The sequence below is a fragment of the Protomyctophum parallelum genome (genome assembly GCF_964188405.1).
Source record: "Protomyctophum parallelum genome assembly, chromosome: 1".
Taxonomy (NCBI): Eukaryota; Metazoa; Chordata; class Actinopteri; order Myctophiformes; family Myctophidae; genus Protomyctophum; species Protomyctophum parallelum.
The window spans coordinates 57,793,681-57,811,567 of record NC_139697.1 but is presented as its reverse complement, the minus strand read 5'-3'; the positions used below and the strand labels follow the sequence as shown (position 1 = coordinate 57,811,567).

Sequence of the window (17,887 nt, the reverse complement as noted above, 5' to 3'; positions counted from 1 at the left end):
TCCTTTTTTCCTGTACTAAAATAGAAAAAAAGTAATTTCTATGTGTATGATGATGCACTATTATACTATACATTTATAAAAATATATACTGCACCAAGATTACGTGAGCAGTAGCACTAAAATAGCATAACTAGAATAGATAAGTGTATGTGAAAGTGATTTGTGCGTGTGGCTGTGATTCATGTGTGTTACTGTGATTGGTGCACATGCATGCATGAGCAGGGCATCACACCACCCCCTGCAGTGGGGAGGAAGACCCAGGAGGTGATAATGAAAGAGAAAGAGTTTAATTCAATTTGCAAAATGTGTGTGTGTGTGCGCGTGTGCGTGTGCGTGTGCGTGTGTGTGTATGTGGACTGCGTGGCATTGGTTCGACCTCCCGTTAGTTCGACCATTACTAACCTTATACTAACCCTATCTCTAACCCTAACCTAAACATAACCGTGAGCACGGGAGCAGCGCATGTTCACCAACCTTAATGCAGGGTCGAACTAATGGCCCCTACACACTGTAGGAGTGTTAAAGTTGTCGGCGAGTCATCAGATCGTTATGAATTTCACACTACAAGAGTCTTTTTTTTTTATCGGCTGTCATATTATCTTTGTGGCTTTCACACTAAACGATTGATCGCCGACCAGGGATCACACACTGCAAGAGTTCACGAGTTCACAAGATGTGATCCAGTCCCGATACATATACTGTATAGGCTACATTCGTTTTTATTTCCAATTCATTTTGACATCTCACGCACGTGCAGGATACCGTGATACAAGCACGAGACCGACACAGGAGGACGCATCTCTCTCTCTTTCTCTCTCTGCGTGCACGCCACACACACAGGAATAGCCAGGCTACACAGGGCGAAACAGGACGTTAAATCTTGATTTTCATTAAATAACTCTGTCTCTCTCACACACACACACACAGACACACAGTGCACAAGGTCCAAAAGTTTGCTCTGCACTGTTGATTCCTGTTTTATAGACTATTTAACAGCAACATTGCGCTAATATACAGTAGCTAACAACATGTACGACACAGGGATTTACCCAAGGAATGAAGGCAGATAGACAGACAGTGAGCACAGCTGTCCTGTGCTCTCATTGGCTGTAATATGACCTTCTCGGGACGCAGTCACAAGTTCGCAACCCAGTTCATACTGTACAATGTCCAGTCGGCGAGAGAGACAAATATCAAACCTGCTAGATATTCAGAAACGGTCGGGAAGGTGTCGGCGAGTGCTTTTATCAGCACTATATCTTCTCGCAGAGCCTTTCACACACAGTGAGCAAAACCTCGGCGTTCAAAGCCCGATCTTGTGTCAGATCTGGGAGCGCCAAAAATGGTCCCCGACAGCATAATCGGAGCAAATATCGGCCAGTGTGTACGAGCCATAACGGGCGGTCGAACCACAGGGCAGCCCCCTGTGTGTGTATGTGTGTGTGCGTGCGTGCGTGCGTGCATGCGTGCGTGTGTGTGTGTGTGTGTGTGTGTGTGCGTGCGTGCGTGCTCATACACGTGTACGTTTGTGCGGAATGCATGCATGTGCATGCGTAAATGTACAAGTCTGTCATACAGAGGTTTGTCCTTCAGAGCATGTGAAACTTTGCATTTGGTTGCAGAGAGAGAGAGAGAGAGAGAGAGAGAGAGAGAGAGAGAGAGAGAGAGAGAGATTCTTCCTACCAGTGAGTGTGAATATGATGAGGACAGCGAACATGTCAGGATATTCTGCCAAAACACCGGGGGCCTTCATAGCCATGTACTGTCTGCAGAAAGTCTCTATGTGCTTTCCTATCAACTCGTCAAATGTAGCACTCCATGCTCGGGCCACGCTGGAGGTGCCTGGGATGGATGGATAGACAGAAAGAGAAAGAGATATGCATGGTTCGAGGTGGGTTATGCATAATATATACTTGCGTTGTGTCGCACACCGACAATAGCCGATCTACAAGTTCACAATGCATTTCCATTATGGTATCTATATTACGCTTTGGTACCTTTTCATCCAGTGGAATATGAAATGTTTTGACAGGGTCACAAACAAATCATTTAATAGAAAAGGAATATGAATATATATATATTGCCTGCCAACCAACTGGAACCCCACAAATCCAACAAACGGACATGGGGAGACGGGGCCTTCGCAGTGGCTGCCCCTTCTCTCTGGAACTCACTCCCAACTCACATCAGAGCTGCCCCCACCCTCGAAATGTTCAAAAGCACACTCAAAACCCACCTTTTCAAACTGGCTTTCCCTACATAACCCCCCCACACACACACAAACACACACACACACACACACACACACACACACACACACACACACACACACACACACACACACACACACACACACACACACACACACACACACACACACACACACACACACACACACACTCACCCTTCTTGTTTGTCCCTCTTTTGATTTTGATTCCTAGTTTTTAACCTTTTAAACCTATTTAAATAGTTTTAATAGTTTTCTAATAAATATGTCTGAACTTCTTTCTGTAAAGCGACTTTGGGTACCCAGAAAAGCGCTATATAAATCGTATATATTATATATATATATATATATATAGGCCTACAGTATATAAAACAACAAAATGAGTGTCAGACCTTTTTAAGAGTGCATGCGTGTCTAAATAAATCTGCGTATGTAAAACATTTGTGACAAAAATGTAATAATATAATAATAATAATAATGATAGTTATAATCATTATATTATAATAAAGATAAGCGCCTAGCCATGCATCTGTTCATCGTTACCAATGATGTAGGAGAGGATGAGGTTCCATCCGGTGATGAAGGCCCACAGTTCTCCTACCGTCACATAAGAGTACAGGTAGGCTGAGCCGGTTTTGGGGACGCGAGCGCCGAACTCGGCGTAGCACAGACCGGCTAGCACTGAGGCTAGGGCTGCGATCAGGAAGGACAGAACAATGGCAGGACCTGGGAGATGACAGAGATCATGTCATGAGAGAGAACCACATTTTCAGAGCACGTTTCAAGCACGCCGCTTCAAAGTGTTTGTGCAGCACATGTCCCAGTTTCTAGACAGACCCCTACCGATCCAAAAGCCAAGACTCAGCATTAGTCTTTATATTTTGCTGAGAGAATGACACAGTTAGATTACACATTCTAGACATTCACACCATTCCTTGCAATTTCCGACATCTGAAAAAAGCCACACATTTGTCCTCCACCCAATTCATTTCTCTCGATGAACAAAATCACTGCAACCGTTAAGTAGGCATTCAGTAAAAACTCTGGCTTGTCTAGCTATACCAGGAATGTAGTCAAGTCTAGACTAGTCTGCTTCATGCCTTGGAATAACTGTACTGATTGATTGATTTCTTTAACCTTATGGGAGTTTGCGTTGCACGTGTACAGGTAACTTAATCAGCAGCATCAAAGACAGACAATTAAAGCCTAATTTACACCTCGCTGTACAATGATGATACAAAAAAAGAAAAACGTTATCAAGCAACAAATGCAACACAATATTTGGCGTGAGACACCACCCTGCTGTGAAATGTAATTTAGGGTTAGGAAGACAAAACACAGAATAAACACCATCTGGTGTTGTGATGGATTGGAGTTCATCTGTGGTGCACATTGCCATGTGAATTTCACAGTCAGTCCACATTGAGGTACATGGTTGCATGCCATCACAGTGGTTAACCACTTAAGCCCTACATACTTCTTTGACCGGGGTCCCTCGCCAAATCTCTTCGCGAACAATAGCCAATCTACAAGCATTATGACATGCTTGTAGTTCTGCTGTTCTAATTCGCCTATTTTCACGGAATGCTCGACAATTATGACATGCCCAGAATACGAGAAACAAGGGTTCATGCGGTCAAGGGGATAAATCAAGTAACTCCTACCCGAGTTCTCTCGTGCGACGGCGCCAGCCAACACATAGACGCCAGCTCCCAGCGTGCTGCCCACCCCCAGTGCCACCAGGTCGAAGGTGTTGAGGCATCTGGACAGGCGAGATTCCTCACTGTTACAGTTCACCACCTTCACCCTCAGCAGCTGCTTGCCAAAACCCAGCAGCTTCTCCAGGGCCATGGATGGAGCCCACTCTGGCCACCAGCAGGAGGGGCGGGGGTCAACTTGGAAGGGGAGGGGTTGGAGGTCACGTGGCTAGGTCACACACACCTAATTGGGGGTCAAAATAGAGAATATGGGAGAATTTGGTTAATTATACTGTGTGAATTGTGAGCACAACTGTGAACAAAACATTTACCTGGGTTTTTTTTTTAACGCTGAGTCAAGTTTATAGTCTGTTACCTGCCAGAGTCACAAACATACCTTTTATCTCACCCCTTTGATTCATGCCAAAAATGTATTATACATTTTATACAACTAGCATATGGGTGCATTTTTTTCTTAACTTAAATTATTTAGAGGGTTTCACTCATAATGACTTTCAGAGTGAGTGACTTAGCTTGAAAAAAAAAACAATGAAACAATAGACAAGCACATTTTAGACTGTATGGGAATAGAAACAGGATTTATTTCCATAAAGATGCAATAGTCTGTAACACTCACTCTGCAAGCTCTTTTAGACCGAGGCTTGGCGTGAGTTTGTGTGTGGATACACTGTCAGGTTATGAGCAGGCAGTGGACACATCTGTAAACACTCATGCATATTTATACGACGAGTGTCACATGCCGGAAATAGGAGCCGTATCGTACAACAAAGTAGTCTTTAAAGATTGGGTAAGATGTTCGGTCATAGCTGCCTTGTATTAAACACTGTTTCAGGAAGTATTGCATAATGCAGCCCAAATCCACTACTGTTACCCAGAAGAACTGTCAGGGCATGCAGGCTCAATCCATCTCACTGCAGTGGACCTGCAGGGCAGGGCAGGCAGGAATCAAGTTACATAACACAAGGCAATCCCCAGGGGAAAGTCAGAGGAAACCTAACTGTCCTTTAGTGGACCACACAGCACAAGGATGGACAAGGACAGCTAAGTATGATGACCGACAAGGCGACAACCAAACATGACATTGGCCTTGGCTTAATGTAAACGGCAGATTACAAAGAATTCAAATGAAATGCTAACCCACTCCTTCCTTGACCTCACCCTAACAAAGTTCGACAATAAGTCCCCTCACCCATCCCTAAGCCATTTTTTGGTTGAAATAACTGCACATACGATTTTACTGTGCATTTCCATTTTTATGAAAATGATGTACAATATTGATGTAAATTCTGCCAACAATGACATTAATTGATGTGCTGTATGTATTACTTAATTAACACAATGAAACAAGGAAAGCTAGCCTTGTGCACCCAAACATACAAAATCCAAGATGTTTTTAACTTTCTTATCCTTCTGGGACTTTTAAAAAGGGCAATAAAGTTTCTGTCTACACTGACTGATGTCCTTGTTCTAGCTTTAACTTTGTTTGGCTTAACATGATATGAGCAGAACTGCTGGTGTTTTGTCACATTTCTCAGAATTAGAATCTGTTCAATGGCCAAATACCAAGCCCCGGCCAACCGAGACGGAGCATTGAAGCCAAATGGGCATGCTGGCCGATCGTAGGCAATGCAGCTCGAGCCGAACTGGCCCTAAAACATGAACGCGCGTCGTTCGTACCGCCGCTGTCGAGTCGTGACTCGCACGCACGCACACACACACGCACAGACAACTTGCGGTGCTCGTTCATGCTTTTGGCCCGGCGTGTTCATGAATGCAATTCTATGAGCCCACCACTTTTCCAACCGGAAGAAGGGGAGAAAAGGGAGTATTATGCGCTCCATGCAAGTGGATGGGAGGGGAATTCCGGTGCCGTCTCTAATATTTATAACTATGCCAAGTACATACAAGGATTTTGAAATGGTGCATTGCCGTCAGACACAGGGTAAAATATTAACAAAGTAGATAATAAAAAATAATAATGTAGATATGAGTCAGACCAAGTGTGGGTAAAGTAGATATTACGTATACTTGGCTACTTGGCATGATACATACATACAGTGCAAATAGCAGAAGAAGAAGAAGAAGAAGTGATGTGTCACTGTGAATACCAGTGTTAGACTCCAATGTCACAGTCCAAATGCCATGGTAATTCTTTAGCTAGTAGTTTGCGAAATATCTTGTTTGAGACCAAAGGGCTGGGCAGGCCGACAGACCAGCATTGCCATTGCCCATATTCACAAGACTTGTACATAGACATATGCACACTTACACGTAGGTGTGATGTGAATATTTCTCACCCTACCGGCATAGGTTTGTCTTTAGCACAGTGGTAGTAGGTTTGTTTCCAACTTTACCATGGACAGACACACATGCACAAAATCATGGCATACGTCTTCATCATACATACTGTAAAGCATCAGTACTCTAGAGTCTAGAGGTATACTGTAAGTAACAACATTTCTGCCATATGTGGAGGATCCAAATAGTTGAAACCCTCGGCTATATATATATATATATATATTTTAGACTAGGGTCAAAGGTGCATGCAATCTCTAATACAGACACTTCTCTCTGGACTCTTCTTCATCAACCACAACAACATCTGGTGTATTAGATATCACTCACACGCACGCACGCACGCACGCACACGCGCACGTGACGCACACACACACACACACACACACACACACACACACACACACACACACACACACACACACTAAATCATCACAAAGGGGAGAGGCAAGCACAGTTTGGATGCATATTCTCTCCTCTGAAACACAGCTGTGAGGAGGAATCCCTCAGTGGATTGTGCAGGGGTTTCTCTGGGTCAGTATTCTAACCAGTGTCAGACACACATTCCCCATTGATGAGCTCACATACTGTGGAGGACTCATGTTCATCCCTTGCAATAAGGACCAGCAGGATATTAGGACAGAGAGATGATGGATGATGAATGGAACCAGAGAGCGACGGAAAAATAAAGGCAGGGGGGTCGGGGGGGTTATAAACACTGTCCACTGCATGCACTAGCATTAACTGCCAATGAGAACATAAAACCTATGACATGACATTTAATGTCAGCCTGACACCCTGACCCATTTCTGTGCTCTTGGAGAATGATGGAACAGAACAGAACAGAACAGGACAGAACAGAGTAGAGTTCATGCCATGCCTCACCTACGTGCTTCTGTGGAAAGCACCAGGGATAGCTAACATATGGGCGATGACCTTTTAACGGTTTAATTTCCCCACCCCCTCCTTGTGGAAACCTTAATGCTATCAGGTTATCTCTGTGGCACAAATCTGATCGCAGGGCTTGGCAGCAGCAGGGAGAGTGCATTTGGGCTTGCCTCCACCAAGAGGGCACTGAACTGCCCTGCATGTTTGTCAAAACCAGAGGAAGGAGGCTGCACAAATATTAGGGGTGAGGGGTGTGTTGGTGAGCCTGAGCCAATGTAAGGTTGAAGCAGTGATTGTGACTCCGAAGAGGCTGACTAAAGTCAAATCCTGTCTTTGGACAGGATTAATTCGTTCCCCTTGCTGTCGCCTACTGTAGATGCCCTTCAGCAAGGCACTAAAGCACTAACTGTACCAGTGGAAGACAGACAGATGCTGATGGCTGGCTGCCAGGTGGTGTTGGTGAGGTAACTAAAAAGTATAATGAAGAATAATGTATTTATTTATTCTCACACACACACAGTCTCACACACACACAGGCACGCACGCACGCATGCACGCCCACACAAACACACACACACACAGTCACGCACGCACGCGCAAACACACACACACACACACACACACACACACACACACACACACAGTGACACACACGCACGCACAACTGTATAAGCGACAAATTCCTGGTTCATAATTGTCAACATTAGATACAATTCACTGTACTGCATATGGTATACATCAATCTTAAATTAAATAGCATACTGGCTTTCAAAAGGGTGAATTGGCAACTTTAAAGTCTTGTAGAATGCTTTTCCTGACCGTGTCAAAATGAATTCATTCATTCATTCAAGCCTTTATTTATTCTCGAAAGACATTGAGGTCACCCTCATTTGCAGTGTCGTCGAGATACACATAATACAACATTTCAACAGAACAGAACAGCAACATTTCCTCATCGCGTGACGTAGCACATATGTTTAAAAACAGTTGCAGACTTAGTCTGCAATCAAAGATTTAAATTGACCCTATGTTATGGGAGAACAGATCTTTAGGGACTATTTGGGACCTTTAGTGTGAGCCAGTGACTGGAGCGTGTCCTATATGTTACCGGATTCCAATCCAGCAGAGCTTTAATATACAACGGTAAAGTTCCATCAATTGCTTTAAAAATAAACAGATACCAATGTTTACTTCGCCTGTCGGCCAAGGAGGGCCAACCCACTCTGTCATATAGGATGCAGTGATGAGTTCTGTAAGGTTCACCAGATCGCAACGCAGAATGATAAACTGCATCTCCATAGTCCAACAAAGAAAGACTGTTTGAATAACCCTTTTCCAACATAGAGTTGGGAAACTAGCTGTTCCGTAAAAAAAAAGCCAATTGTTTGCCTTAGTTTACAGACTAAGATTATCTACAGTTAAGTATATGGTATTTAAATGTAAATGTGTCATCAAGCCATATTCCAAGGTACTTGTATTCAGCAACGAATGGCAATGTTTAAAAATGTAGGTTGAGATGTACTTCTAAAATATACACTGACTGCAGTAACAGTAACACATTACATGTTTTAAGTCATCAGGGAAAACCTCTGGTAATGGGTTTTAGACTAGTCTAAATTAGACTGGTATGGTCCTCTCTATGTCACCTGCACGTCAACCACAGCGTCTAGGTTGCTCCGACATGACCTCCACGATGCATAAAGCAATCTACTGTGTAGTTCTGTTCTACTCAAAGCATGAGCAAGCTTCCTTTAGACACAATCCCCTGGTGAGCAGTTCCAAGGAGCATGCACGTCCAACACTAAAGAACACATGGAAAAGGAACAGAAAGTCCACATGCTGTTTAACACCCATAAGCAATGAGTTTTAGTCAGAGACATTTCGTCGAGCTACATGCTCTCTGATGTTTCGAGTCGCATGGTCTTCTTTAGTCTCATGAAGGGACATATGTGGATCATAATGCTGCGCTTTGGTGACATTAAAACTTTGCTAATGGGAGCTAACACATATGAACCACATGACCCTTGCGTGACACTTTCTCTCTACAAGTTAATGTTATGCAATGCCATAGTGGGACCACCAGACTGTCCCTGCAGATAGGCATATGATGAACATGAACTTGGATCATATGACAAAATACTTCTTTTTTAATCTGACTAATTTGCTTGAAAAACCTGTTGAAACTTGTGCACTATAACTTTCATCTCAGTCAATGCCAATACCCATGCACCCGCCCCAGAGCAACTGCACAAGTAATGCCTGTTCTTACATGGAGAAACACTGTATGTACAGCAAAAGCATACTTACTCAATAAAACATCCACTCACAAGTTTCCCCTTGCTGAATGTGATCAGGAAGGCTTAGCGAGATATAGGGGATTTATACACCGTAGTGCAAACTCTTCCTCTCGCCAATGTGTGAAGTGCATCCTGTTTGACGACCAGAGCTCTGAAATAGAACCTGGAGGAATCACATGGCTTGGCTTGGCTATTCCAAGAAGCTTCTCTCGGCTACTGCAGGACACTCAAGAGTAGACACACATGCATAGAAGGGTGCTGGGCAGGACGCACGCACATGTGTATGTATACATACAGACAGACAGACGTAATTACATGGATGATCAGGCATAGTTGCACACATAATACACATGCACGGGGGCAAACACATACACACACACCTACAGAGTGGTTCTCAAAATCCATCTTATCTATCCTTCCCCAAACTCACATTCTATACAGTCGTCGCACACATCCACAACAAACATCCACAGTCCGACACACCATTTTAGTAACAATTTTGTTTTTGTTATTTGCATCAATGACAGCAAGTTAGTACACAAATGGAATAATCAACATTGTGCTCACACACACACACACACACACAGCTAAAAGTTATACATATATATTTTTTTTAATTGTTTTAGAGACGACTGAACTGAATTGAGTTGAATGCCTTCATTGTCATCATACAGTGACATTTAAAAATGAAGAGAAAGGCAGGGAGCAGAAGAGACACATGCTGCCAAGTTGGAAAAGGAGGGGCAGAATGAAAAGGGGTGGGTGTGTTCCCCAGGGAACCAATCACAGCACACGATGAGTGGAAGACGTTTGAAGAGACTCTTATGTTGAAATATGAAGGTCAATCAGAGAATAAGATACTTTATTTTAGTTTGTATTTACCCAAGTTTACAATTAAAAAACGGTGCCTTGAAGATGATTATGCTAAACATTTTATATTTTAATTAAAAAAAATATTCTGGATAGACAAAGAATTGAATCATCTCATCTTAAAGCAGATATTGGGGGGGGGGGGGGGGTTATGCATGCATGCACGTAATGTTATTGCTACTGCGTTGAACCTGTCATTCTGATGTCGATTCCACTGAATGGAAAATATATGCATTGCCCACACGTGTATCTGTATGTTTAGTTATTTTTATTCACATGCATGTAACTGTTTACAAACAGCCAAAACAGCTCAGTGAAGCCAGCCAAAACTCAAGAAATCTGGTATCTTGTTTAAATGTATTGCGTTACAAAGAGAAGGAGTTGGAGCTCAAGTGCCTGGACATCCACTTAACCACATGCACCTTACAATAGCGGATCTACAGCTCACACTGTTTTGCTACACGTGGCATTGTGAGCTTGTAGATTGGCTATTTTGTTGGTGTAGCAGGAAAAGGGGAGGGGCCTAGTAGGCCTATATACACCTGGGGACACCAGTCAATGAGGCAATTAAGTAAAATAAGAACAATTTCTTGAACAATGAGTGTGTAGGCTTACAGACACCCCACTAAATATCGGCTAGATTCAATTCAACGTCCGTAAACAAAACAATGCCATGACACTGTTATCATCATCACCGTAATAAGCCTCCACATGAGACAGTTGAGTAGACACTAATCTATTTACTACAACCACAATCACTTCCTTAGTAGCTCAAATTGTACCAACCACAACTCAGACTGAACCAACAGGCCAAAGGTCACAATGACCCCTGGCACAGTCAAAGGAAATTATGTCCTGCTGCCTATGCTCGTGTCCATTGAAGGGCATCCCTGGCATACAAGGTTCAGGATCCTAACACAGTCAGCTGTAGTTTCTTTCGAGGAATCTAGAGAAATGAAAGCCCTAACACACTGCCAAAGCATCTCTTTGAACCTGGAATGTTTCCACATGGACCGTCCAATGTATACATCGTGGGCTCCATGTCATGTGTATACAATAATACAGACTCCTACATCCCCAGATTCCCTACATCACTAGTTCTGTGACCAGCTGTCAGGAAAGCACTTGAATTTATAATGGCAGTGACCCACTTTCAGGACAGCTAAACTTAGGCCTGCTAGAAATACATAGGAGCCTGCATTAATTACGTGCTAAGACTGACTGCACTGTTCCTTAAGATACATCAAGAAGATGCACACATTATAATTATTGCTGCTGTTTACTGGCATTAGTTTTGCAACCGGATAATTCTCCAAAAATGGTTTTAAAAATAGTTTTCTTTTATTATTTAAAATAAAAATAAATAAAAGTGTAACTATTATCACAATATGTCACATGAAACTTTTGTATTGTTGTACTCATGTGATCATGAAATAGAGTAATCTTTGATACCGCCCATGGTCACCAGGTGAGGCTGGGAATAAATATGTCAACACCTTTGTTATTCTGATATATACTGAATAAAAGATGCCATTTCCTGTCCTTTGAATGAACCTGAAGAAGACTGCAAGGTTGAAACATTGTTTTGCTGCTGTTTCAGTCAGATAACTCCCGAATAGATAACTTTATTTATTTTAATTTAATGTATTCATTAATTTATTTACATTTTTCTTCCTGCTCGGCACAATTAAACACCATTAAACATTAAGAGCAGGGAGATAGATATACAATAACAACCCCCATGGGGAACAAACAAATAGCAGAGCCCACTGGTGGCGCTGGGAAGGCGCATACCAACATGGACAAATAACAGCCGGGGGGTTGACAGCAGGAAGAACTGAGGTGATCTTAAATAACCCGGCAATTGGTCAGCTGACTGCTACGTCAGCTTATGACGTATGAATCGTGTGTAGTACCATTGTAATGCACATGTACGTGCATTACACATACTGACATGCATACAGATGGTGTCTTCAGTCTCTTCCATTCAGGTGTTATTTTCGGGGGGGGTACAGTGAGATCTGACATCAGTTAAAAGACAGAAAGCCTTTTTATTCCAAATTACAGCTGATTTTAGATCAGCTATGCTCTTGTCTTCAAAAAGGAATAACAAAATCTCAGACTGACAGTAAGAACTAATGATTATTGTGAGGCTAGGCTCCTGGAGGTATGCAACACGTACCTCACATTTTCTCTTGTGTCTATGAAGTCAATGACCACATTAGTTAGGGCAGGGGTTTTCAACTGATTATGAACCAGGGACCACCACGCTGACTAATAATCAACCTGGGGACCACCACCCTGACCTGGGGACCACTGTTGAGTTGGGTGAGGGGATATTCAAATTAATATCAAATTTGTTAATTTGAGGTGAATTAAATCAAGCCCTTAACAGTCCGGAGCTATTCCTTTCCCATGGTTGCCCTTACTCTGTTCTCTTAACCTTCCATATTAAACTCATACATAGCAGACACATGTGGTTGCATGATTATATGGGCAAATTTGACATTTCCTAATAGACTAAACCAGTCAATCCGGTTCACTTTTCCCTTGAAATTCAAACTCCCTTTCTGTGGAAAATCTTGACATCCGAATTCCCAGTAACTGACATTGATGTCATCATACATCACCAGGTCACTTAATGAACTAGTTCGTTTCCCAACTAGTGGTCGATAAAAAACATACTAAATGCATGGCCAGGGACCACATGCAATACCTTCACGGACTACCAGCAGTCCACAGACCACCAGTTGAAAACCTCTGAGTTAGGGCATTGAGTTTAGATACAGTACGGTCATAGTTGGGTGTTTCTCTGGGCAAATGTTTACTCTTCCAAGTGTTTTGTGTCAGGGCAACATTGCGGATATTCTTTGATGCATTTTGTGCCCCAATGTGTGTTTGTAGGGGTGTAGCCTCGGAAACCCAGACAGTAGGGGTGTTCCATGTTTATCGCCAACACCGACTTCAAACCAATGGTACAAAACAGGACATTGTTGTCCAAAATAACACTTCCCTTAACCCTGACAACCTTTACAACTCTCTGCTTATTCCTTCAAGCATGTGCGTGCGTGTGCGTGCGCGCATACGCACACACACACACACACACACACACACACACACACACACACACACACACACACACACACACACACACACACACACACACACACACACACACACTTCAGCTCCAAAATGGGTTGAAATTGGCCATTGTAGAATATAACGGTGCTCAAAACATCACAATGTTATTACTTGCGCAAGCAGAGCGCGCAAGTACTAGTTTCGCCCAGGGCCCGTATGCACCGTCCCGCCACTTTTGATGCGTATGCACCGTCCCAGCACTTTTGATGCGTATGCACCGTCCCAGCACTTTTGATGCGTATGCACCGTCCCAACAAATGACGTAATGAATACTTGTGCCTGATACGGCAGTGGTGCCAGATTACATACATGTATACATAGGAGCATTACCTTCAATCCTCCCGACATTACGTCACCACTATCAAAAACCATTGGTTTTATCAGGCACAACAAGTCATTACGTCATTTGCTGGGACAGTGCATACGCATCAAAAGTGCTGGGACGGTGCATACGCATCAAAAGTGCTGGGACGGTGCATACGCATCAAAAGTGCTGGGACGGTGCATACGCATCAAAAGTGCTGGGACGGTGCATACGCATCAAAAGTGCTGGGACGGTGCATACGCATCAAAAGTGCTGGGACGGTGCATATGCATCAAAAGTGGCGGAACGGTGCATACGCATCAAAAGTGCTGGGACGGTGAATACGGCGCAAAGTAACCACAGTATACCGCTAATCAACTTACAAATTACATATACATAACATAGAGGCAGTTCCTTTAATCCACCCGGCACTGATATAACTAGCTGGTATAACTAGCTCTCAATGATGACGTAATAAAGATGTGGATTAAAGGACCCAATGCCAGAGTGCAATTGGCTTTCGATGGTGACGTAATGACGATATGTTTTAGTGTTGGGAGGATTAAAGGTAATGCTACTATGTATACATGTATGTAATCTGGCACCACTGCCGTATCAGGCACAAGTAGTCATTACGTTACATGTATAAAGTAGGTAGGTAGGTAGCAAATAGTTAAACCTAATAATTCAACATTTCAAACGTTCCTTCACAGAGAAACTGAGATTTGACAGTTTGTAGCGGTCGAAAGTACTTGCGCGCTCTGCTTGCGCACTAGTAGGCCAATTATGGCCTACTAGTGTGCAACAAGCAAGTATGCACTCGACAGAGTGCAGTTCTAGTTATTGTTGTTTTTTGTTGTTGTTTTGTTTTCATATTGCTGATAGTTTGATACATATAAATACATGTAAATTATTTGCTAATTTTAAACTCTTTCAGGGTCTGATTTTTGCCCAGGTGCTTCTACTACAGTAGAATGCCATGCCAGAGCTCACCTCCACTCTTCTGTAAATTCCTCTTTTGGGCTAAACAAAAGTATCTCAATGCTGCTCACGAAGGCTGTTTTGTTATGCGTCTTAAAGGTATATTCAGTGATTTCACTCAAAAAACCTTAGGTTTCGTTTTTGGCTGTGGGACCCAGCCTTTCGTCCAATCAGGATAGAGAGTCAAAAACGAAACCTACGGTTTTTTGACCCCCAGGGGTTAGTTAACTGGGGACAGGGAGGAACTCCTTATATGGCCAGCACACTATAGTAGGGAGGATTATCACAACAAAACAAAAAAATAAGTGATATTTGAATTAAGTGAAATCACTGAATATACCTTTAACTTTGATCCTGTTGGCATTATTTCAGGTTGCTTGTGGTTCCTCCCGAGGAAGCGTCAGTGAATACTTGCTATGAGTCTGGCCTATGCGGGGAGGAAGCGTCAGTGAATCCTCACTGTGAGTCTGGCCTATGCGGGGAGGAAGCGTCAGTGAATACTTGCTATGAGTCTGGCCTATGCGGGGAGGAAGCGTCAGTGAATACTTGCTATGAGTCTGGCCTATGCGGGGAGGAAGCGTCAGTGAATACTTGCTATGAGTCTGGCCTATGCGGGGAGGAAGCGTCAGTGAATACTTGCTATGAGTCTGGCCTATGCGGGGAGGAAGCGTCAGTGAATACTTGCTATGAGTCTGGCCTATGCGGGGAGGAAGCGTCAGTGAATCCTCACTGTGAGTCTGGCCTATGCGGGGAGGAAGCGTCAGGCCAGACTCATTGCGAGGATTCACTATGCAGGGAGGAAGCGTCAGTGAATCTTCACTATGAGTTTGGCCCCGGCCCGCCAGGCTACCGAAATACAGGGTCATGAGATTCTCAGACGGATTTTCTTCTTTCTTTCTTTAGGAATACGTGGGTTCATTTATGCTTGGTCGATCCTGACTTTGTGGCTGAAGGCTGATGCAAAATTATTGTTCCATACACACCAATAAGACAAACACCACCAGTAAGACGCCTAAGGGCGAGAAGCGACCTCGGCCTAAAGGGCGAGGTCACGTACAGTACACTACACGCATCTGCCTGGGTGACAGCAGACTGCTGGGTGAGCACTGGCGCTTTGCATGGGGGGGGGGGGGGCATATGTACTGGCCATATATGGAACGTGTCTTGAGTGTACAGGGTTTGATGAGATCAGATCAACATATGGAATGTCAGAACAGGTCAACTCCATATATGGAGATCTAAGGGTGGCAGCTGGGGCAGCGTGAGTGTATAGGGTTTGATGAGGGCCCAGGTAGGGCAGGGCAGGGCCTTAATTTTCGGGCCTGTTGAGAACTCTAGTTTTCGCCAGCTGTCAGAACAGATCAGCTCTATAAATGGAGATCTAAGGGTTTGAGGTCAGATGTAGAGTTGTTGCTGGCCAATCTTGATGACATCAGAGATCTCCATATACAGACATAGACATAGACGTAGACATATACATCCCTGATATGTCACAAGGCATGGTCATGACTGGGGTGACCAACCAACCAAACAACTGACTGACGAGAAATGCACAATTTCATAGTAAATGCGACCTGCAGTCGCAATAACATCACTGCCATTATTACTGTAGGCTACGTTTGCATAATGTGAAATGAAACATTTTAAGTTCAGCCCTAAAAGCCCTCTTCCAAGCGAATTGAAAAACAATTAAAAACTCATCTGAAACCCTAATTTAATTCACCAAGGCTTCAAGAGCCTATAATATGTGAATTTATGATAACACTGTGTCAACACAAGCTTCAATATGTGATAACACTGCCCCCCTGTAATGTTTACAAACTCCTTACTGTGAGGTCCACAACTTGGTCATTCATGTTCTAAACCTTTTGACCCCAGAATAGGAAGTCCAAGCACGGGGGGTGGGAGTGGTGTTCCTATTTTGTGACAGCCCATTGACTATTATAAAGGTGCATGCGCTTGCAATTCCAATAAAAAGGCCACATCGTATTTCCTTATTTTATATTGGTATAATATTTCTACCAGATAAAACATCTCTAGATGGAGAAATGCCTTTTAAGTTTAATGTGAACCAATGACGTTTATGTTGAAAGCCTGATATTAGGCGCATACAGACAGTTGCTGGGCTGCGGTGCAAACTATATTCAGTTTCCTTAGTTTTCTTGTATATTCTGAACATATTTGCGATAAAAATTATAAATGTACAATGACATAGCCCCGCGTAATACCCTACGTGTACAATTTACATTCGGGACGGAGGCTGACAGGGGAGTAGCTAAAATGGGAGTTCTGTCCGTCTCTACCGCGAGAAGCATGTGGTTCACAATGTGAGCGCTCACACAAGCGGAAGGCTAAAACGTTTCTCCAAAGCGCAATTTACGCACATGTCTCAAGAAGGTTCGTTGTTAAAACATTATGGCGACAGGACAGTTTGTAGCCTATAGAATGTTCGTACGGTAGATTGCATGTATAAATGTGCAGTTAATTTTCAGGAAATGTAAACAGTAGCTAATATAGTTGCAGACAGTAGTAAGTAAGTAAAGCCTACCTTGTGAAGCTTGTGTGGGCGCATGAAGCCGAGATCCTCCTGGATAATAAAGTGCCCCACACTCAGGGAAGCAGAGTTGACTAATGAAAACGTTAATATCGCTTACTTAAGTTGTGAGCTGTAAGAAGCCACGTTGGGCAATGTGTCTTTCTTTAAACGTGTGGCTGCATTTAGGTGCCCCTGCCCCGATAGGCGAGTAGGCTAGTTCATGCTCTTTTGCGCGTTTTGTGGAGGAGGGGACATAACACACCGCCCCGCCCGCTTACTAGTACTACTATTAAAGTGAAAAGCCTGGTGACGCGAGGTTATTAAAGTGGAGTCAAGTAGCATGGCCTGCCCAGCAGGTCACCCGTTTACTAGCTTCACTAAAATGTGGACAATAAAAAAATAAGCCCTATCCAATTCGCGCGACACATAAAAACTGTCTTCAAATGGAGCACCATTGATACAATAGTAAATAGACTTGAATGGATCAATTCATGTTAGTTTAGAATTCAGTTACCGGTATCAGTTAAATTTGGGGAAATGCACCCTGGTTATCTCACCCCCTGCACCTGTGCCCCTCTATGCCCAGAAAATTACAGGGCTCTTGCAGACTACTGGTCTAAAGTCTACCCG

The 17,887-nt window shown here is 43.4% G+C and overlaps 1 protein-coding gene across 3 annotated transcripts in view; it reads right to left on the bottom strand.

The window, feature by feature from the left end:
- slc7a1a (solute carrier family 7 member 1a) overlaps positions 1-17,458 on the bottom strand; it is a 39,985-nt gene extending 22,527 nt beyond the window's left edge. For 2 of the 3 annotated variants that reach the window (XM_083771056.1, XM_083771058.1), the window contains exons 1-4: positions 17,270-17,458; positions 3,892-4,168; positions 2,771-2,953; positions 1,684-1,842 (exon numbers count right to left, since the gene is read on the bottom strand). In XM_083771056.1, coding sequence (XP_083627182.1) covers positions 1,684-1,842; positions 2,771-2,953; positions 3,892-4,078 — 529 coding nt within the window. In that variant the 5' untranslated portion in view covers positions 4,079-4,168; positions 17,270-17,458. Of the gene's footprint in view, positions 1-1,683; positions 1,843-2,770; positions 2,954-3,891; positions 4,169-9,435; positions 9,555-17,269 lie in introns of those variants that run through there. The other variant, XM_083771057.1, reaches the window with a different exon arrangement.
- Positions 17,459-17,887: the final 429 nt, after the last annotated feature.